Here is a 22,807-nt window from a genome sequence, read left to right on the forward strand (position 1 = left end):
GTAAGGTCCTTGTAGTTTCCTTTATATTGCTGATTTTGTGCTTTCTTTAACTTTAAATTTTTGCCCTACAGGAGGAGTACAGGTCAGAAGGTATCAGTTGGCACAATATAGATTATACAGACAACAGTGGCTGTATTAATCTCATCAGCAAGAAACCCACAGGCTTACTGCATCTATTGGATGAGGAGTGCAAGTGAGTATTCAGAATAACCTGATGTAATGCACTATAGTCAATAGTGAGTGAGTTTGAAATATGGGTAGAACAGTGTCAAATTCCTGTGTTCATCATATAAAGGGGAATGGTCACTTGTTTAAATTAACTGGTTAATGTGCTAAAACAGTAAGGCAAATAATTTAGGAGAGTTTTGTTTGTGCATTATACCTGACTGTGATTTCAAGCATGACCTTTTAATGGTTGCCGTCTAATATGTTGAAACAGTTTCAAGCCCATAATCTTAAGAACTCAGCGATTAAACCTTTATTGTTCTAACTTTTGATGCTACTCAGACCCTTAGTTGGAATACCTTACAATTACTTCCTGATAATAGCATCAAGGAGGACTAGAAATGGGCCAACAGCCAAATAGTCTGGAGGCTGGCAGTGGGTTTTTGAACAAAAGTGGACTGTTCCATGGTTGGAATAGAAACATAGAAGGTACGAGCAGGAGTGGGCCATTCAACTCCTCAAGCCTGCTCCACCATTCAATATGATCATGGCTGATCATTGAGCTCAATAGCATAATCTCACGCTCTGCCCCATATCCCTTAACACCTTTAGCCAGAAGAGCTATATCTTCCTTGTCCTTTGGTAGTGAATTCCATGGGTTCACTGTCCTGTGGGTGAAGAAATTTCTCCTGATTTCATTCCTAAAAGGTTATTCCTCAGCTTTTAAACAATAACTGTGGCTGCCTCAAAAGCAAAGTGTTTTTCTTAACTGTGTAGGTTAATTTCAGTATTGTTCCTGACTTTGTGAATCTTTTAATATGCTAATTTTCCTTCACAATTGGCACATAGCTAAGTTATACATGTTTATTATTAAGTGACTTTATATAATTCTCGGTGAGGTGAGTTAATTAACATATAATTATTTTAATTTAAGCCTACCAGAATTATTGTTTCTTTTACTTCTTGTTTCAAACTGATCGCAAACATCATGAGCTGGTGAATGTTTTTTAAACCAACCTTCTATTTTACATTTTAAAATGTGGAAAAGCACAACAGGTCAGGCAGCATTCGAGGAGCAGTAAAATCGACGTTTCGGGCATAAACCCTTCATCTGGAAGGTGGCGTGGGGTGGTGGAGAAGGGAGCTGAGAGATAAATAGGAGGATGAGGGTGGAACTGGGCGGGGGAGGCAGGTAGCTGGGAAGGCGATAGGTGGATGCAGGTGAGGGGTGATTTGTGCTAGGTCGATACGGAGGGTGGAGTGGATAGGTGGGAAGGAAGATTGACAAGTGGGATGAAGAGGGTGATGCTGGGTTGGATCTGGGATGAGGTGGTGGAGGTCAGAATTGGAAACTAGTGAAGTCAACGTTGATGCCGTGTGGTCGAAGGGTCCCGAGGCAGAAGATGAGGTGTTCTTCTTCCAGTTGTTGAGTGGCTTGATTTTGGCCATGGGAGAGGCCCAGGACTTGCATGTCCTTGGTGGAATGGGAGGGGGAGTTGAAGTGTTCAGTCACAGGGCAGTGGGGCTGTTTGGTGTGTGTCCCAGAGATGTTCCCAGAAATGCTCCGCGATTTGGCGTCCTGTCTCCCCGATGTAGAGGAGATCACATCGAGAGCAACGGACACTGTAAATGAGGTGGGGCGATGTGCAGGAAAAGCTGTCAGATGTGAAAAGATCCTTTGGGCCCTTGGACAGAGGTGTGGGGGAGATGTCAGCACAGATTTTCACAATTCTTCTCGACTCTGACTGCCCAACATCTGCAGTCCTCACTTTCTATTTGACATTGTCCATTTTTAACATGTAATTCTTTTTGGACAGTGTTGACTCTGGAATTTCAGCGGTCTTAACTGGTGGGTTGGAATATTTGAAATTTCACTAGTTTGTCCATATGAATCATAAAAGTTACTCTGCACAGATCACAGATTATTCCCTCCAAGCTTAGGTTGCATTCAAAAGGAGCATTGTGCAGCGCTAAGGTGAATACTGGTGCAATTCCTGATGAATTAGGAGCATCCATTACATGGTATGGAAGAAGAGTCATTTGAGGCCACTTTCAGGATAAGGGAATTGGACATAGTAGATATGAGTGCAATGAACTGTTGTCCTAGCATTTAAATTAAATTAAATTAAAACTGATTTGATGTAAAAGCAGCCAGAAGACTCTAATGCAGGATGGGAATTAGCTTACATTTCATTTTGTTTTTCTTTGCTATATTGGTATCGATAACTAGTTAATCCTGGGTAATATGGTTGGAAATCAATAAGACTTAGATATATGGGGGCAAAGGGATGTTGCCAATAGTTTGGATAAATCATTTTGGTTGTTTTTGAATCTGTCCAATAAACAATCATTTTTCTGATATCCATGATGGATATTTGCAAAGATTGAGGCTCTCACTGCTCCCTGTTATTCTGTAGAACAGATAGTTTGTAAAGGAGTAACAACAGCTTTAACAAAGGGTCAGTTAGACTCGAAATGTCAGCTCTTTTCTCTCCTTACAGATGCTGCCAGACTTGCTGAGATTTTCCACCATTTTCTCTTTTTTGGTTTCAGATTCCAGCATCCACAGTAATTTACTTTTAACCTGATAATTACAGCTTCTTATTCACATAGAGTATCAAATAGGATAGCCTGGTCAGTGCGGTACAATTTAATCTGAGGTTTTATTTTATTTTGTGTAAATCAAGCACAAATTGGAACCAGAATGTGACTGACATGTAATCCCTGATGAAAACAAAATTGAATTTTCATAACAGTAACATAATCTATAATAGCTGTAAATAATGTATATCTGTATTGCTGGTTGGTAGCATTTGCCTGCTCCAAGATGGACCTCTGACTCATTGGCCCACAGGATCAAATAGATGTTCAAGTGGACAGGGTTATGACTGTTATCACCAGTGTCCCTGTCCAGGAGATGGTGAGCGATTGGTTTGAGATTGCTAAAAGATCCTGGATCATGTTACTTAAGTATGAAACCTCATGGCTGAGACCAACATGATTTGGCTGTGACCTATATTGTCAGTGAACAATAAACCCAACCCTTGGGACAACCAATATTGCTAGAATATCTTCCAGACTTGATTATCTTATGAAAAATATCATTACTTCAGAAAATTATAAAAATGTAGAATTGCTGAAATTCTGAGAGCGCGCACCTGGAAACATAAATATAGGTTAAAGGTGTAGTTGAGAGTCTTCCATTCAAGCTCCGTATTCTCACGAACATTTTCTGTTCTTGTACCGAATCTGGTGCTTTTAAAGGAAGTGTCATCCGTATACCTTACCATATCTCAGAAGTGTTTGAAAGTTCTTCACAATTAATCAATTATTTATTTGAAAACAATAATACTTTAATATGACAAATGTGGCATCTGATTCATGCACAGCCATTTCCCACAAAAAATTGATTTAATCATAAATTACAGAAGAAGCCATTTGGCCCATTGAGTTTGTCCTGCCAATGATACTTAATGTCATGGAAAGAATTACCAAATCTGAGTAAGACCATAAACGAATGGATGTAGCAACAGAAGTAGGCCATTTGGCCCTTCAAATGCTCTGCCATTCAATGAAATCATAACTGATCTGATAATTCTCAACTTGGTGTTCCTGCCTTTTTCCATTACTGATTAAAAATCTGTCCATCTTGGCCTTAAATATGCTTAATAACCTAGCCATGATACACTGTACAATGAAGAATTCCACAAATTGACTAAAATACACCTCATTTCTATATTAAATTGACACCCTCTTACTCTGAAATTATGCTCACAGTCCTAGATTCTGCCAGAAAGGGAAACAACCTCGGAATCTATTTTGTCATAAGAATCATATATTTCAATAAAGTCAGCTCCCATTCTTTTAAGCCTAATCTACTCAACCTGTCCTCAATAAAAGAATTCCTCCATACCTGGGATCAATGTAATGAATCATCTCTGGATTGTGGTCTAATTATTGCCTTGTATAGTTTTAGCAAGGCTACCATATTTTTATACTCCATTCCCTTTGAAATAAAGGCCAATGTTTCAATTGCCTTCCCTCTTACCTACTGAACTTTTATTCTAACTTTGTGTTTTATGCATGTAGACCTCAAATCTCTCTGTTGTACACTTGTTCCTATTTAATTAATATTCAGCTCTTCTATTCTTCCTGTATATAATCTCATGTTTTCCTACATTGTGTTCTTTCTGCCAAATTGTTGTCCACTCATGCAACCTGTTTATATCCCACTAGATTCTTTGTATTGTCCCTATCATTTGCCTTCTCATCCATTTTCATATCATCATTGACAAGCTTAGCGATAGCGTATTAAACCCTCACCCAAGGCATTAATATATATTATAAATAATTGTGCATCCGGCAGTGATCCCTGTTGGACTCCACAAGTTACATTTTGCTATGCTGAAAATGCATCCTTTTATCTCAACTCTCTATCCTCTATAAGTTAACAAATGTTTTATCCATGCTAATATACAACTTCAAACATGAAATAAATTTATATGTAGTACCTTGTGGAAGACCTTTTGGAAATCTAAATATGTTATGTCCTTTGGTTCTCCTTCATCTATCTTGCTTTTTGCTTCCTCAAAGAATTCTAGTAAACTTGTCATGTGTGATTGCCCCTTCATGAAGCCATGCAGAGTCATCTTGATTTTATTATATATTTCTAAATGGTCTGCTACTGCATCCTTTAGGGTACTTATCCTATTCATTTCCCATTTCTCCGTTGTTGCTTCCCCAGCCTTGTTCTCCTAGGTGACCTTTGTACACTTTGGCCCCTCATTTCCTTTTCATGTATTTAAAGAAGCTCCTAGTGTCCATTTTTATCTTGTTTGCTAGTATTTACTCCTTCATTTTTTTTGGTCATCTTTTGCTTTTAAACCTTTCCTAATCTTCTGGTTTACCAATAATGTTTGTCACATTGTATGTTTTTTTTCTTTACGTTTGAAGCCGTCTTTAATGTCCTTAGTTAATCAAAGTTGGTTTATTTCCTTCCTAGAAACTCCTTTCCTAGAATCCTGTCTTCCTCACTGGGCTATATTTACACTGAGTCATGAAATAATTTCTGAAATATCTGCCTTTGTTCCTCAATCATCTTTTCTACTATACTCCTTTCCCATTCCACTCAAGGCATCTCAGACCTCATCCCTGCGAAATTATCCTTTGTTTAGCACAGGTATTTTCAACCAAGTTTCTCGCTCTCAAACTAAATGCTAAATTTCACTGTGCTGTGGTCACTTTTCTCGAGGGAGTTTCTTACTTATTAAACCTTCCTCATTATACATTGCCAGAGCCAAAATCGCGTGATCCCTGGTTGGATCCATGATATATTGACCCAGAAAACTGTCCCGAATAAATTCTACTTGTTATTTTTGCAAAGTTGATTTTCCAAATCTGCATGAAGATGACAGTCATTCAGGATTAGTCAACTGACTTTTTCTTTAAGCCCTCAGTATTTCGTGGTTTATTCTGTCCTGTTTTGGGGATGGGCAGCTCTTTAGACTACTCCCACTAGTGTAGTCGTACAACACTCATATTGGTTCTACATCATCATTATCCAAGATCATTTCTTGCTATCATGGTCATTCTAGCAATGTCAGTTAGGTGATCCAGTCCTGAAGTGGGGATTTTGATGTGTGACCTAATTCTATTTGAGTGCTGCCAACTGAGCTAGACCATTAAATTAGTTCTTTCTTTTTTGAAATCCATTCCTTTTCCCTTTTATAATCTAGGGGTACTATTCCTGAAAACAGTCCCACTCCAGATGAGATCAGTTAACTCAGTACAAGCCAAAGGTGAAGCCTGTACAACAAAGTTCCATCTTCAGTAAAAGGAGATGGTTCATGAAAGCTGTGGCCCCACTCGGTTAACTAGATCCCTGATGTTTCTGTGCAGATAAGAATCACTCAGCTGAGGTTTTATATGTAATTATTTTCCTTTCAATTCAGTTTTCCACAGGCAACAAATCAGACGCTGTTGGACAAATTCAAGCGGCAGTATGAAGGGAACAATTATATCGAGTTCCCAGCGGTGATGGAGCAAGCTTTTATAGTAAAGCACTATGCAGGGAAAGTCAAGTACCAAATGAAGGTCTGTACTGTGTAAATAATTGTCATCCATTGCCCTAGAAGAGTACTGAATAGAAATTGGAGGGGGTATCGACCTTCTGAATAGTGGAGTGCTTGAGCCAAAGAGTGTACTTTATGCAGTGCATCTAACATCCAGAGCAGGGAAAAGTCATGACTGATAGATGTGAAGATAGAAGAACAGAGCAGGTCAGACAGCATCTTAAGGGGTTTTGAGCTCTTCCAGCTTCACATCTATCAACTCCGACTTCTAGCATCTTAGTCAGGGAGAAGTCATGATTCAGTCCCCAGTCTGTACAGAGTTGACAAATATCATCTGGAAAGCTGTGATGCCCCATGATTAAGGAGAGACAAATAAGCACATTGCAGCTCCTGATCATAATCCGGTTGCCCTTATTGAGACTTATGTCTTGATATTATGTCTTGATATAGTATCAGTCAAACTTCATGTCATGCTTTCCATGACGTAGTGCTTTATCATACTGTGTATGATAAATTAATACTTTCTGGCTAGAGATCTTCTGAAGTTAACCCTCTGCTCTGGACACCACACCTCCAAAAGTATACGATGGCTTTGGATCAATGGAAACATACATTCACCAGAACGATATAGGGGCTAAAGGGATTAAATTATGAGGACAGATTGTACTGATCTATGCTTGCATCCCTTTACTATAGATGATTAAAGGCATATCAAATTGATGTGTTTAAGATGATTAATGGTTTTGATGGGTACTGTGGAATTGTTGCTGCTAATGTGAATAAATTTATTTCTTCTTGTACATCATGGGTTATAACGTTTAAAAGTTAAAGTTAGACCATTCACAGTGATTTCATGGGGCATCACTTGTAACGTAGTGGAAACTTCTCCTTTCCCAAAAAGCTATTGAGTCTGGGCATCAATTGAAACTTTTAAGAGCTATAATTGAATGATGGTGGTGTCCTCTTTCTACAATCCCCGAAAAATAGTAAATTGGAGGATGTCCTTGTGGAGTTGTATATCCAAATGAGTTGGTTTCTCTCAGTCAATGGAGAGAAGGGTGATGGAAGTAGTGGAAATTACCTTCAATGAGAAAAGAATAGTTCCAAGTTTTGTGTAAAGATTTCTAGCTTGGGTGCTGGTTGCAGTTTCATAGAATCCCTATCCTTTCTTGGCAAAGACTTTTTAGAGGTGCTTTTCTTCTCTTCACAGGTCAGGAGTGCTGCAGTGTTTTGCAGCTGTTTTGAACAGAGTCCGAATGCAGTTTCTCTGTGTTTGAGTAGTGGAATCTTGTCTGTGTGTAGCTTTTCTGTCAACTTTTGTGCATTCCCTGTTCTGTGTTCGTTCTACCATCACATCCAGGAATGGGAATTGATTGTTAATTTCCTCCTCTCTCATAAATTTGATCCCTGTGAGCATGATGTTGATAATTTGGTGTGTGCTCTTGATTCTGTTCTTTTAATTATTACAAAAATACCCCAACAATAAACACATTGACCTAGACCCAATATACCAACCACTGCAATGAGCAACCGGAAGCAGTGGGCAAATAAATTCCAACTAACAGTAAAGCCGTGCTCCTCAGGAGGCTCCACAGCACTGAGGATGTCACCTAGAAAGGGAACGAAACGTCTGCAAACCAAATTCCCAACTCTCTGAACGGTCCCACAACAAGTGCAGATAAACAATAAGTTATGCAAATAAAAAATGAGATCAATCATTATTTCTTTTATGTGTGTTGTAGGATTTTCGAGAAAAGAATACTGACCACATGCGTCCCGACATTGTAGCACTTTTGAAAAGCAGTAAGAACGCCTTCATCAGCAGTCTGATTGGCATTGACCCAGTAGCTGTCTTCCGCTGGTCAATACTGAGGTCCTACTTCCGAGCAGCGGTGGCTTTCCGAGAGGCTGGAAAATGCTATGTTGTGAAGAAACCTGGTAAGGGAAAGTGTGGGTAATTTCATGCATTCACTCGTTGGGTATAGTTTAAGAAAATGGTCTAGTCATAGAATCCCTACATGGAATCCTAGAGTTCCTATGTGTGGAAGCAGGCAATTTGCCCATCGAGTCCACAGTGACGCTCTAATGACCATCCCACACAGAACCACCCCTCTACCCTTTCCCTGTAATCCTGCATTTCCCATGACCAATCCACCTAGCCTTCACATCACTGGATACTATGGGCAGTTTAGCATGGCCAATTCACCTAACCTGCACATCTTTGGACTGTGGGAGGAAACTGGAGCACCAGGAGGAAATCCATGAGACGGGGAGAATGTGCGAAGTCCACATGTACAGTCACTTAAGACTGGAATCGAACCAGAATCCATGGTGCTGTGAGGCAGCAGTGCTAGCCACTGAGCCACTGTTCTGCATTGTGGTAATATCGCTGGACCATTAATCCAGAAATTCAACTAACATTCAAAATTCAACCAACCAGCAGCTGGTGGAATTTGTATTTCTTATATATAAAAAAAGTCTGGAATTAAGAATTACTGATGATTGTGAAATCATTGGTTGCCGGAAAAACCTATGTGATTCACTAATGTACTTCAGGGAAGGAAATCTGCCATCCTTGCCTGGGACACACGCACCAAACAATCCCACCACCCTGTGGCCAACCTCTTAAACTCCCTCTCCCACTCTGCCAAGGGCATACAAGTCTTGAGCCACCGCCACCGCCAAATCCTAGCCACCCAACAACTTGAGGAAGAATGCCTCACCTTCCGCCTAGGGACCCTTCAACCATATGGCATCAACATCAACTTGACTAGTTTAGAATTCCCTTTCTCCACCTTATCTCAGATCAAACTTCCAACCTGGCATTGTCCTACCTGAAAATCCTCCTTCTCACCCATCCACTCCATCCTCCCTACTGACTTATCACCATTACCCCACACCTGCATTCACATATCACCTTCCCAACTATCTTCTCCCTAGCCCCAATTCCATCCTCCTATTTATCTCTCAGCCTCCTTCTCCCTCACCTTCCTGATGAAACGCTTATGCCCAAAACATTGATTCTGCTGCTTCTCGGATACTGCCTATCCTGCTGTTCTTTTCCAGTGCCACATTTTTTTGACTGATCCTTACCTGGTCTGTCTGCCGAACCACAGCAATATGTTTGACTCTCAACAGCCTCTGAGATGGCCTGATGAGCCACTCATTTGTATCAATTGCCACACAGTCTCAACTAAGAAATGATACCAGACAGACTACCTGACATTGACTTAGGCACCAGAAACGTCAATTGCAAAAACATCCCTCGTCTACCCTGCAAGGACCTCCCTACTATCCACTAAAATTGGGAGAGCTAGCTCACATGCGAGTCAATCTAGAGCTTGACATAATCACAGAATCACACTTTACAGATACTGCCTCAGACACCACCGTTCCTAAACATGTCCTACTCCACTGGCAGGACAGACACGGCAGAAGTGACGGGACAGTTTTTTTTAAAACATTCGCTCACTGGCTGTGGGTGTCTCTGGTGAGGCCAGAATTAATTGCCTATCCCTAATTACCCAAAGGGCAGTCTAGAATCCGTCAGATTGCTGTAAGCTAGCCCAGACAACGATATCCTCTCTAAAGAATATTAGTGAACCAGATGGGTTTTTCCGATAATCGACAATGGTTTCATCGTCATCAATAGACCCCTAATTCCAGATTCTGCACTGAATCCAAATTCCATCACATGGCATGGTAGGATTTGAACCCAGGTCCCCAAAACATTAGCTGAGTTTCTGGTTTTATAGTCTAGCATTTGTACCAATAGACCATTGCCTATACAGAATTCAGCCCTCCCTATACCCACCCATACCCACAAGCGTCCACTCCCTTCACCACTATCTACAAGATGCCCTGCAGAGATTCAACAAAAGATCCTTAGACAGCACCTTTTAAACCCATGACCGCTTCCATCTAGAGAGACAAGGAGAGCAGATACTTGGGAACATGACATCTTGCAAATTCCCCTCCAAGCTATTCATTATCCTGACTTCGCTGTCACTGCATCAGAATCCTGGAACTCCCCCCTCAAGGGCATGTAGGTCTACCAATCGGACATGGATTGTAGCGGTTCAAGAATGCAGGTCGCCACCATTTTCTCAAGGGCAACTAGGGACAGGCAATTAATGCTGACCAGCTGTCAATGCCCATATCCCACAAGTGAACAAAGCAAATTTGTTGAAACATTCTGATAGAATTTGGATAGTATTAACTATAATCTATTCCGAATGATGTGCATGTTTTTGGCCCCAATTTCTTTATATTCCTTTAGACCTGGACAGTCTTATTTCATTCAAATTGCAATGCGTATAGCATTGTCATATAAGCATTTTTTTTAATGGGCTGTGTAATGCAAGCGTACCAATTAAATTGTAACTAGTCTTTTAATATGATTTAGCTTTAGATTCCAGGCAGTGGAATGTTGAAAGAGGCCGAATCACAATACTTTGTAAAGCTAAGAAACATAATAAATGCTGCAAATCTAAAATAAAAGCCAGAAATGTGCAATAAGTCTTTCAACATCTGACTAGAAAAAGAAAAAGACTGTTTTTTACAAAGGATTACCTGGAATACATGTAACAGAAATAGATTATTCAGCCCACTTGATGAATGGCACACTTGAACTTCCTTTCACATCCTGAATTAAGGCACAGTAAATCTGTTTCTTAGTGTAGTTTCTCACTGTCAGGACTTAGAATGTTTTTCAGTATGTAGTGCAGATGTTAGTTTTTTTTTCTGTACTGCTACAATCAAGCTTGACATAAAAGCTCCCTTAAATGTCTCAGTTCTCAAAACTATTGTATATTAATTGAATTTTTGTAACGTGCCAAAGTATGCAAGGTATAACTCTAACTATGGAGTTATGTCTCTGAAGTTCTTGCATCAGATGATTTATTTATGGCAACATTCTCATCATCCACTGGGTAAAAAGGCAGTTCAAAGGATGCATGCAAATCTATCCTTTGGGAATGTTCAGCAATTATGCAGACTGCCACTCATCCTGTCTTCTGTAAAGAGTTTGATACTGCAGATATTGACAGATGTAACATTAGTTTTCAATTAGAACTTTTTTTTTAGCAAGTAATGACCCTTAAAATGGGCAACCCATCTGACATGTTAGATTAAAAGCTAACTGTTTAGTCACTTACAGTTAACTTTAACTTCCAATGCTTAAATCCAGTGGTTATGCATTTTTCCCCCGGTCCCCTTGAAACCTCTTTTATTGGAATGGGGATGTTTTTGAAGGAAGAATTGTCATCGTTCTTCACTTTCCATCAGTCCATTTTCTCCTTTCCTCTAATCTATGGACCTTGTGTCAGTGATACATCAGGTACTTCATTTTAGTGGCCACTTACGAACAAATTTATTGGCAAATTTTAATGGTATGAGACAAGGATTTTCAAAAGTTGATTGGAGTAGATTGTTCTTAAGTGGGAGGCTTTCAATGTGTGATAACGCAAGTTCAGAATAATCATGTTCCTGTGAGAGTGAAAAGTAAAGCTGGTAGGATTAGAGAACCGTGGATGAATAAAGATATTAAGGTTCAAGTCAAGACTAAAAAAGAATCACATACTAGATGTAGATACTTATTCAAAAGAACCAACAAGTTCAAAAGTATCTCTTGACTGTATGAAGAGTGTAGGCGCATTCTTCAAGGAGAGATCAGGAAGGCAAATAAGGGACATGAGATCGCCTTGGCAAATAAGGTTAAGGATAATCCAAAGAGATTCTAAAAGTACATTAAGGGCAAGAGAACAATGCAAGAGAAAGTAGGGCCCCTTACTGATCAAAGAAGTTATCTTGTGTTGATACTCAGGAGAGGTGAGATGTTAAATTAATATTTTGTGTTAATTTTTACTGTGGAAAAGGAAATGGAGGCTAGAGAACACTGAGAAAAAAGTATTGATGTTTTGGAAGCAGTTCACGCAACAGAGGAGGGAGTACTGGAAATCTTAGAAAACATAAAAGTGGATAAATCTGCAGGACCTAATCTAGTGTATCCCAGGATGTTATGGAAAGTTAGGGAGGTAATTGCTGGGACCCTTGCAGATATATTTGCACCATCTGTAACTATGGGTGATGTGCCAGATATTAGAGAGTGACTAATAGTGTGCCTTGTTTAGGAAGGCATGTAAGGAGAAGCTGTAGATCTGTGAATCAGACTTGGGTGTTGGGTAAGTTGTTGGAAGTGATTCTGAAAGAAAGAATTTATATACATTTGGAGAGGCAAAGAAAGCTTAGGGATAGCATGGTTTTGTGCGAGAGAGATCATGTCTCTCAAACCTGATCGAGTTTCTTGAGGACAGAGTAGTCGACATTATTTGAACTTTAGTAAATCCTTTGACAAGATTCTGTGTGGTGGACTAATTAGTAAGGTTAGATTGCGTGGGATTCCAGGTGAGCTTGCCAACTGGATACGCAATTGAATTAACGACAGGAGACAGAGTGATGGTGAAGGGTTATTTTCGGATTGGAATCCTGTGACTAGCGAAGTTCCACAGGGATCAGTGTTGGGTCCACTTTTGTTTGTCATTTATATAAATGATTTAGATAAGAATATAGAAAGCATGGTTAATAAGTTTGTGGATGACACCAAGATTAGTGGTATAGTGAACAATAAAGATTATTTAAGATTACAAAGAGATCTTGAACAATTGGATCAATGGGCTGAAGAGTGGCAGCTGGAGTTTAATTTGGATACATGCGAGGTATTGCATTTTGGTAAAATAAACAAGATCAGGACTTATACCATTAATGGTAGGGCCTTAGGTAGTGTTGTAGAACAGAGGGACCTCTGAGTTCAGGTACATAATTCTTTGAAGTTTGCATCACATATAGATAGGGTGGTTAAGAAGGCATTTAACATTTTTTCCTTCATTGCCCAGACATTTGAGTATAGGAGTTGGGATGTTATGGTGAGGTTTACAGCATGTTGGTGAGGCCTGTTTTGGAGTATTATATCCAGTTCTAGTAGCCCTGTTATAGGAACGATACTGTCAAGCTAGAGAAGGTTCTGGTGAGATTTACCAAGAAGTTGTTTGGAATGGAGGGTTTGAGTTAGAAAGAGAGATTGGAGTGTAGGAGGTTGAAGGGTGATCTTATGGAGGATTCTAAAATCATGAGCAGTGTAAATAAAGTGAATGGCAGGTATCTTTTCCCTAGGTTGGAGGATTTCAAAACTAGGGGGCATATTTTTTAAGGTGAGTGGAGAAAGATTTGAAAAAGGGAGGGGTTTGTTTTAAACACAATGGTTCTGTGTGGAATGAACTTGCAGAGGAAGTGGTTTATGCGGGTACAGTTATGACATTTAAAGAAACATTTGGATAAGAATAGGAATAAGAAATGTTTGGAGGGATATGGGCCAAGTGCAGGTAGGTGAGAGTAATTTAGTTTGGAATTATGGTTGGACTGAAGAGTCTGTTTCCTGTTGTATGACTCTATGACTGCATAACAAATAATAACTGTTGGAAAACTATTCTGGAGAAAGAGGAAAGGACTAACAGTTTCAGCTGGTCTTGTCTTATTTAGATGGTAGTGCATGTATTTTCCAGTATGGATCACAGCATTACTTTTCTTGTCTCTAACCCAGATTGTCTGTCTGATTTATCTATATGGCTCAGTGTCATCTGGGCATCTATGCAATTGTTCGTGGGAGAATTTGTTACTGACTAAACAGGCATTCTGTGTGTATAACCAATCTACTTCATAAAAAGAATTATGATTTCGAAAAATTTACATGTATCCATACAAGGCTAGATGTTAGGGACTATATTTAAATGCAGAGAAAGATTTAATTGAATTGATAGTTTTACGAGCTGAAGAAGGAGCGATTGGAGTGACGACTTCTTGTCTGCTGTTCTTCTTTGTGTTAAGCGGTATATGACTTAGAAACTTAAGTGCCATTGAATCAGTCAGTGATTTACTGAGTATAGGTATGTTGACTGCCATAGATCATTTAAATTTATAAAGTGTAATCCTCTCACTGTAGTAGCTTTGAGAAATATGTACTTTGCTGCCAAACAATGGCAATGATTTGTTCAACTGTTCGGCTTAATGCTAAAGTTTGGCATTCTACTGCTTCAGGAATTTAATGAAATGTTTTGGTACTTGAGCGGAACATTGTGTGTTTTAGGATTTGCACGACCAAAAGTCATATGCCCAAATAACAGTAGGTTTGCGCAGGAGAGAATAATACTTAGACTACCTCATTATGTTACTTCACAAGGAAACCATCAGAAAATACACTTTGTGAGAACACAAAGGCAGGTATACGAAGTTTATATTATACTGATTGACTTCCATATACTAGGTGATGCATGTCTTATGGTGCATTAAACTTTTAGCTATTTTGTTCCGGAACCTACTTAATATATGTTCTAATCCCACAAACATTAAACTCCATCTAGTGGCAAAATATTTGAATTTACATTGCTTAAATTAATTTTATAGGTCTAGATTCATTTACAGAAGAACCTTGATTATCCGAACGAGACAAGCGGGCACTATTTCGTTCGGATAATTGATTATTCTGTTAATTGACTTCCTCTGGGGCTCGGAGTTTTCAGTTAGGTCTGCTCCCAGTTCAGGAGATTAGGCAGCAGCACACAGCACGTGACCCCCCTGCCCGCCCTTAACCCTGTCTGCGCCCACCCCACCACCTGTCATCCAACCCTCCCCACCCCGGCAGCTGGACTGTAGAGTCACAGAGCCATAGAGATGTACAGCATGGAAACAGACCCTTCGGTCCAGCCCGTCCATGCTGCCCCGATATCCCAACCCAACATCAACAGTAAGTCTGCTGCTTCCTTTGTAGGATAAGTCTCCAAATAGTGCACGCACAAAGACAGACCTTTTTACTGCAACTTTGTGATAGGTTCCACCTCTGCCCTGTACAGGATAATGTTGGAGAGATTATCTGGGATGGAGGGTTGAGAGCACACCCCTGTGTAGAACTCCAGGGAAAGTGTGGGAGAGGGAGAGAGAGAGCGAGAGGTCAGTCATTTAGAGACGGTGCCTGTACTGTCCAGACGGTTCTCGGCAGCATCTCAGTGAGGCAAGTTCGTTTTTAGTCATTGTACCTGTAAACAAAAGATGCAATCAGGGTTGAAACAGCTATTTGGTGTAATGTTTCTATCGGGACCTCAAGATCTCCTTTGGATAATCCAATATTCAGATAATCGAGGTTCCTATGTAGTGATATTTTTGAATGTATCATCTGCCCATTTTTGGGATTTTTACAATCTGAGATTGACCTATTTGTGTAAATTACAGTTTGTGAGCAGTTTAATGTTTATGCTAATTTTATATAAGCTTTGGTTTGCTTATTCTCACTTTAATCAGTGCACTTCTGCCCTTCTAGATCCAGGGAAATGTCCTACTTTTATAGAATGATGCATCATCATGCTGTAGCAGCTGGCCTCCACTCTGAATTCACTGCTTAGTGCAGTCTTGCTCTACCTAGGTCTAATCTTGCTAGAGAATTAGAATGCTCCTCTATATATCTTCCACTCTTGTAGTATGACCTCTGTTTCTTCTCCCTTCTTTGTGCTGAAGATCAACAAAATAAAATATCCTTGTGAAAACGGATGTATTTGCTTACTTTTCTTTGAGTGGCCATATGATCATTTGAAGCTTTTTGAAGAAAATAAAAGTGCCTTAGTATGAAATGTATGCATTTAATTCTGTAATAGTTTTTTTGGGTATGAGAAAAAGCCATTCCTATTAAGTTTTCATTATATTGCCTGCCTTCCTACCTGTCTCCTGAAGAAGCTGATTTGTATTTAGAAATACAATTCCAAAGGTGCTAGCGGCCACTGTAACCTTGCTGAGTAGCTATTTCACATGTGCAAACCCAGTTGATGAATTTTATTGGACTCTTCAGCTGTGAGAGTTGTCATATTTCAGCTTAATCCTATCCTCAGCTGATAACCACATATGCACTGCTGTTTTGGCTAGATACCTCAGATTCTGTTTACTTTCCTGATCTGCCATCTCTGTTTAAGCTTGTCTTACCTAGATGTGAAACTTACTGGTGGTGATGACAACTGGATCAATAGATAAAACTTGCATCAGTAATAATTCAGTTTTATAATTTAAAATCTTTTTATTTCTTTTAGATCTTCTCAGAGCAAATGCTGCTGTAATTTTGAGAACTCCATGTCGTGGCCTGATTTATTAAGAGCCTATTAATCTAAAAAGGATGAAACTTTCAGAAAGTGTACTATTTGTGTTTATTAAGTTCCATGACTTTAAAGAAAAAGTCTCATGTATTTCACTGTTGACAGTATTTTGATTAATGCTGAGTTTCTTTAATAAATATCCATAATCAAATTCACTGGAGATTTAATTTATTATCACTAAATTAGGAAGGAAAAAATCTCTTTTCCAGTAATAAAATAGATATAAATGATTAAATGTACCTGACTACAATTGTGATATTTGGCCTCTTGTAGAGGTTTCTCAGTCTTTTAAATTCCTGTCTTTTATGAATATTTCTATCTTGTATCTTTTACTTTTTCTTTTGTTTTTATTTTGCTTCTCAAGGGCCTGGTGATGCTGTTCCATTTCCGGTTTTGAAAAGTGTCGATAGTTTTAGCTTTCTGCATCACCCAGTTCATCAGAGGAGTTTAGAGATTCTCCAGAGGTGCAAGGAGGAGAAGTACAGTAAGGCTCCAAGTCCAGCAATGTTTCTTAAACTTTTCACTTAACCCATTAGAACTGGGAATCCAAGAGCATTCACTCAGTGCTGGTGGTCTTCATTCATTTTTTAAAAAAAGTTACTGGTATTGCCGGCAAGCTGAGGTTAACATTTTAAGATTTGCCAATCTGAGGGCATGAGAGCAGTATGCCAGATTGATTTTGAAAATGATCCAACCACGTATTTGTGGCCACGCCAGCTGTTCACAGTGGGTAATGAAGACCACTGACTTGAAGCCAAACAACACCAAAGGATTCTGGGATGTTTGTGGCTTCTAAACCACATAATTTAATAAAGAACGCATATTATGTTTTTAAAAGAGAAGCTGTGCATAAATATTCCAAGTTTCTTATGTGTTCTGAACAACTTGCAGAGGATTAAATGAGAAACAGTTGTGACTTCTTTACAAGAATTTTTCAATGAATCTTCCAAATATATAAACTTCAAAATCCCATTACTGATTATTTTCAATTTCTTTGTCCTGGATTTGTAAAAATAGTGAGAGTACACATCCCACAGTTGTTTGGTTTTGCTATAGAGTGAATGGTGTTGGTCTCAATGTCTTCCGTATCCATTTTCCTGCTCCTCTTTCTGTGTGGTTACTAACACTAAACCTGCATATTCTAAGCCGATCTCTCTGTTTGAAGACTAATAATTTCAACTGATCCTTTCAATTCTAGCCAGATAGCACCAATTTCAAATCACCTGATGACTTGAATATGAAATTGAAATTATTAATTGGGAAAATTATGGCTGTGATGTGATTATTTGTCATTTTGGAGACTTAACATCCTTTCCTTCAGTTATATTTGTGTTTTAAGCAGATGTGTGTTCTAGATTGGTTAGTTTGCAAGTCAGACTGCTGCTAAGACTATTGTAGTGCAGTGGTCCTGTTCCTACTCTGAGCCAGGTAATTCATGTTCAACTCCTGTCTGCTCTTAAGGTGTATAATAACATCTCGGAACAAATTGATTAGAGAATGTCCAGAGGGTGCTGCTTTGCCATATTTGTAAGATCAAGGCTTTAGGTTGAATTCCTTTGATTAAATTTTGATGAAAATCCTTATGACACATAAAAGACAGAAATCATAAAATATCAATTTTGTTCAAGATCCTGTTTTAAAACTTAGGTTCAGTCTGGTCAAAAACCTTGAATGTGAGAATGCTGCGCAACATAGAGTATGATATCACAATCAGAAGGTAAAGTTTTAAGTCTTCAAGTGCAGTCAAGGTTTCTAAGAACTAAAATAAATATAACTCCATAGGTACTGTTGTGTTTGGAAGCTGCACATTGTCTGTTTTGATAACTCCAAATATATTCCATTTGTATAGATCCAGGGATCCATAAAATTAAAATAAATTTCCCAGCTCAGATGGTAATGTTATCCACATACTTTGCTCAAGTTATACTTCACGGCAAATGAAAGCCTTTTTCCTTACAACTGGGAAGAGATTGGCGTGTTAATTATTGGAAAGGATAGGCATGTATTCATCATGGGCTGGGATGGCCATATGTTCACTAGGAGGAAGAAATTGCCTCTGCCTCTGATTTGATACCTTTTTTCCCTTTAACTATAGGCCAGTTTCTTTTGAAGTTGGTCCAAAGAGCATTAGCTTGGATTTCACTAAGCCGGATAGCCATGTTCAGCTACCTCCAGTGTTTGAGTGTGAATGATTCTAAAACATTTCTTCTTCAAACACAAAATTTCAAGATGTTTAAGTAAGGATTATATGGTGAAAGATTTTGTTCAATTGATAACCAGAATTCTTGGCCAAATGCAATGAGCTATTTGTGTTCATAAAAATGTTTTGATATTGGTTAATTACACACATTAACTGTTCAAATTTAACACAGTTGAGGGGTAGCACCCAATCCTTTGTGAATTGTCCTTTATGCTAGCTGTTCCACGTTGAATTTGTAGGGGGCCTGTGAGAAACTTTAATTTGAGGTGAAATAGACAGAAGATATAAATAGATTAGCCTCCTTGTGTTCACTCAGCTTTCATTTCTCTGAGTACAGTTGATAAATGGTGAATCGGTGATGCAGCCTAAATATTTTTGTTGATCAGTTTGCTTCTGGTCTTATAACCACATTTATCTTTTTCTAATGTATTTGTAATGCTTGTTCAGCTTCCTGCATTTGGCTTGTGCATTCTGTAGGTTAAGTATGAATTATGGAAAAGTATTGCTGTGATTAACTCTTAAGTGGAATAATTATTGTAATGGACAGGCTTATTATTCAACAAATGCTAACAATTATTTCAAATATCAGGGCGTGATTTGACATCTATTTTCAGCTTTGTTTTTGACATCATCTCTTATTCCACCATGTTGTGGTCATGGCCATTGTCTTGTGTGGAGTGATTGTACATGACACCTGCAGAAGTTCTGTAGGAATATTTCAGGTTGCCCTGCTAAAACTGTCTGCAGCATGGTGCAATGCATGCATGCTTTGCTTCTGCTGTTAGTTTCTGTTCGATCAGTTATCATTTTAGCACTTATTTTGCTGTGATAGGTATTACGAGGAAAAGCCCCAGGACACCATTATCTAACTTGCAAGGGACAAACACCATCAATGACAAATCAACACGGTAAGTACTTGACTTTTTTGGCTAAATATAGTATTATTTTATTTTTAATGATAACAAGTGCAAGTTGTTTGGGTATCTCTTTTAGATGCTTGTTGCTTCATGTGAGATACTGATTCTAAGTTTTAGAACATTTTTAGAATAATGTGGGTATATCCTAATGAAGTATGCTCCTGGAATGCAAAATTTTAAAATATGATGTTTCAACTTGATGCAAGTAAACTGATGAGAGAGCTAAACTAAAAGTGCGAATCATCAGGTTAGCTTAAACAATAAAATTGTATCAAGGTAGTAGTAGGGGACAGAAGTGACAGAATCAGAATAATTTTGCTCCCAAAATGAGTTGTTGGTGATGGGTTGGATGCTGGCCCCTCTGCTCTGTTATCCAGATTAAAGTCTATCCCCTCTTTTGCCAGTTGTAAAGGTCTAATGTGAAATGTGAACAGTTCTAACATGTAACTTTTACTGTATCTGATCTGGGAATACTTGTTGCTGACAGTGACGGTGACTAGCATTAACATTCTTCGCTTGGTGAGTTTTTAGGATACTGCATCACACCGAGACTAAGTCATTTGAATTTTGAATTCTGTCTCATGCCCTTTTACAATATGGGGGATACTAGTCCCTTAGCACCAGATTTATATCTGGATGAAAGATGACATTTGCCAAATCTAATCCTTGTTGAGAGGATTAGATTTGGCAAATGTCATCTTTCATCCATCTCAATCCTGCCTCATTCCTTCCATATACCTGGAAATAGAGGGAGTAGTGGGGAAATCAGCCAGATACTACCATGCCTGGCTGCGATCCCATTACTGATAATAAGAAGTGTAGAACACTTTGTGCACAGAATTGCTCGGCATTTTTGTCTCCAGTAGTCAGGTAACCTGTCAATCTTCGCTGCTTTGCAACTCATAAGCAAACATTGGTTATCTGTCAAAGGTATCAGGAATACCCAGTGTCTCAACACCATACTCCAGCAAAGCCTACATTTTCTGAAGCAAGATTAAGATTTAGGATGCATTAACATAGCAATCTGTTTGGAGTTTCTTAATGCTTCAGAGGTGGAGCTTAAAGTTGTTGGAAATTATTGATATCAATCTTAGTCTCAATCTATTTGGTTTGGTCTACATTCTACAGCAATTAATGCATAATACATCTATTTGAAGGATATACAGGAATGCATTTGTGAACCGGTGAGTTTAATTGTGGCCACAGCAAATCTTTGGACATGATTTCCAAGCCAGGGTTGGGAAAGAATAGTTGGAGCTGAAAATGTGTTGCTGGAAAAGCGCAGCAGGTCTGGCAGCATCCAAGGAGAAGGAGAATCGATGTTTCAGGCATGAGCCCTTCTTCAGGAAGCTGCCTGACCTGCTGCGCTTTTCCAGCAACACATCTTCAGCTCTGATCTCCATCATCTGCAGTCCTTACTTTCTCCTAAAAGAATAGTTGGCAACTATGAAAGCTCAAGTTTCCTCAAAGGTTGTTGTATTTCAATTGTTAGAAACTTTGTCTTGCACTTCTATCCAGGTTGTTATTTCTAACCAGATTGTGTATATTGCAGCAGCTGCATCTGCACTTCTGCATTTTAAGAGTACATAGTTTTCTCTTGAGGTTTTTTATGTAGCTTTTTTAAATATGATTTAAAACTTTTAATTGGCTCTAGTTAAGTTTTGACTTTGACAGCCAAACCAGGCCATTGGTTTGGCTCAACCTTCAGATTTTCTGGCTGCTCTAACTTCAATATTTACACAGTCTACTCGACTTAACAGCATGTTAGTTTTTACTGGTAATCTCTTTCAAAACCCACAATCTTTTGTCTGCTGCTTAGAATGCTTGCTCTTTTTGTTCATTGTAACTGTAGGACACTATACCTTCACATATATGCCCAAACCTTATCCATCAGTGTTCTGGCTTGTAGTGGATCTTGGGATCACAGTAGCCATTCTTGTGTGACCCTGTGTAGAGTGTCAGTTGTCTGTCTGACTCAGAGACATCAACCAAGTTTCATGCTGTCTTCACCCAAATTCTCTAAAACTGCATTTATATACGAACTTAGATTCTGAAGTTAGATAAGAGTGACTGTCGTTGGCATCAAGCCAGCATCAACTGTGTATTGTGCCAAGGAGCCCTGGAAAAACTGAAGTCAATCAGATTTGGAGGCCATGATTTGGATTTGCCGGTGTTGGACTGATGTGCAAAATTAAAAATCGCACAACACTAGGTTATAGTTCAACAGGTTTATTTGGAAGCACTGGCTTTTGGAGCACTGCTCCTTTATCAGGTGGTTATGGAATATAAGATTGTAGCACACAGAATTTATAGCAAGAGTTTACAGTGTGATGTAATTGAAATTATATGTTGAAAAAGAATGGTTTGTTTGTTAAGTCTCTCGTCTTTTAGAATGACCACACTGGTTTCAGTTCTTTCTTATGTAAATCCCAGACCTTTTTTAAAGTTACATTCTCAAGTGAACTTTAACAATAGGTGCCATGTTGGTCCAGTTAATGCATTGAAGGTGTGAGGTGCCCTCTGTGAGGCTGTCAGTGCCCCAATGTTCAAACTGATTCTAATCTAAAGAAAGGATTTACAGAATCTTATATGGATTCATGCAGTTTTTGAGCAAAATAAAATGTAATTCTGCAAGTATAAATTTACCCCATAAATGTGTGTGTGTGTGCGCATGCATGCATGAGGGTGTGTGTGGGGGGGGTAATGATTGTCTGTGAGTATATGTGTAAATGTATTTGTGTGCGTGAGAGTATAAAGGGCTGTATGTCTGTGAGAGGCTGTGTGTGGGAGTGTATGTGTGAGCATGTGAGAGAGGGTGTGCGTGAGTGTATGGGTCTTTGGAAGTGAATGTGTGTGTGTGTGCGCGCGCGCACATGGTGCAGTGCAGTGGGGTCACCTGTAGTGTAACATGAACCCAAGGTCCCGGTTGAGGTAATCCTCATGGATACCGAACTCTGCTATCAGTCTCTGCTTGGCCATTTTGCGATATTGCCTGTCCCAAAGCCCGCCTTTGGGGATGGTCACCCAAGGCTCTGAGGTTGAATATTCCCCACTATAAATATAATGCTATAAATTCCATGTCCTACAGTCTTATGCTCCTCAACCACCTGATGAAGGAGCAGCGTTCCGAAAGGTAGTGCTTCTAAATAAACCTGTTGGACTATAACCTGGTGATGTGTGATATTTAGTTTTAGAAGCAACTCTGTATTGATTGGAGTAATAATACAAGGGCAGATGGTTATGTTGTCAAAGGTCATTTATCACAGC

At 39.1% G+C, this 22,807-nt stretch overlaps 1 protein-coding gene across 6 annotated transcripts in view; it reads left to right on the forward strand.

The window, feature by feature from the left end:
* myo9aa (myosin IXAa) overlaps positions 1-22,807 on the forward strand; it is a 365,642-nt gene that overhangs the window by 230,224 nt on the left and 112,611 nt on the right. For all 6 annotated transcript variants that reach the window (XM_072552871.1, XM_072552873.1, XM_072552876.1 and 3 more), the window contains 5 exons: positions 72-193; positions 6,117-6,258; positions 7,979-8,174; positions 16,788-16,907; positions 19,456-19,531. In XM_072552871.1, coding sequence (XP_072408972.1) covers positions 72-193; positions 6,117-6,258; positions 7,979-8,174; positions 16,788-16,907; positions 19,456-19,531 — 656 coding nt within the window. The remainder of the gene's footprint in view (positions 1-71; positions 194-6,116; positions 6,259-7,978; positions 8,175-16,787; positions 16,908-19,455; positions 19,532-22,807) is intronic.

This window comes from Chiloscyllium punctatum, chromosome 33 (genome assembly GCF_047496795.1).
Source record: "Chiloscyllium punctatum isolate Juve2018m chromosome 33, sChiPun1.3, whole genome shotgun sequence".
Lineage (NCBI taxonomy): Eukaryota > Metazoa > Chordata > Chondrichthyes > Orectolobiformes > Hemiscylliidae > Chiloscyllium > Chiloscyllium punctatum.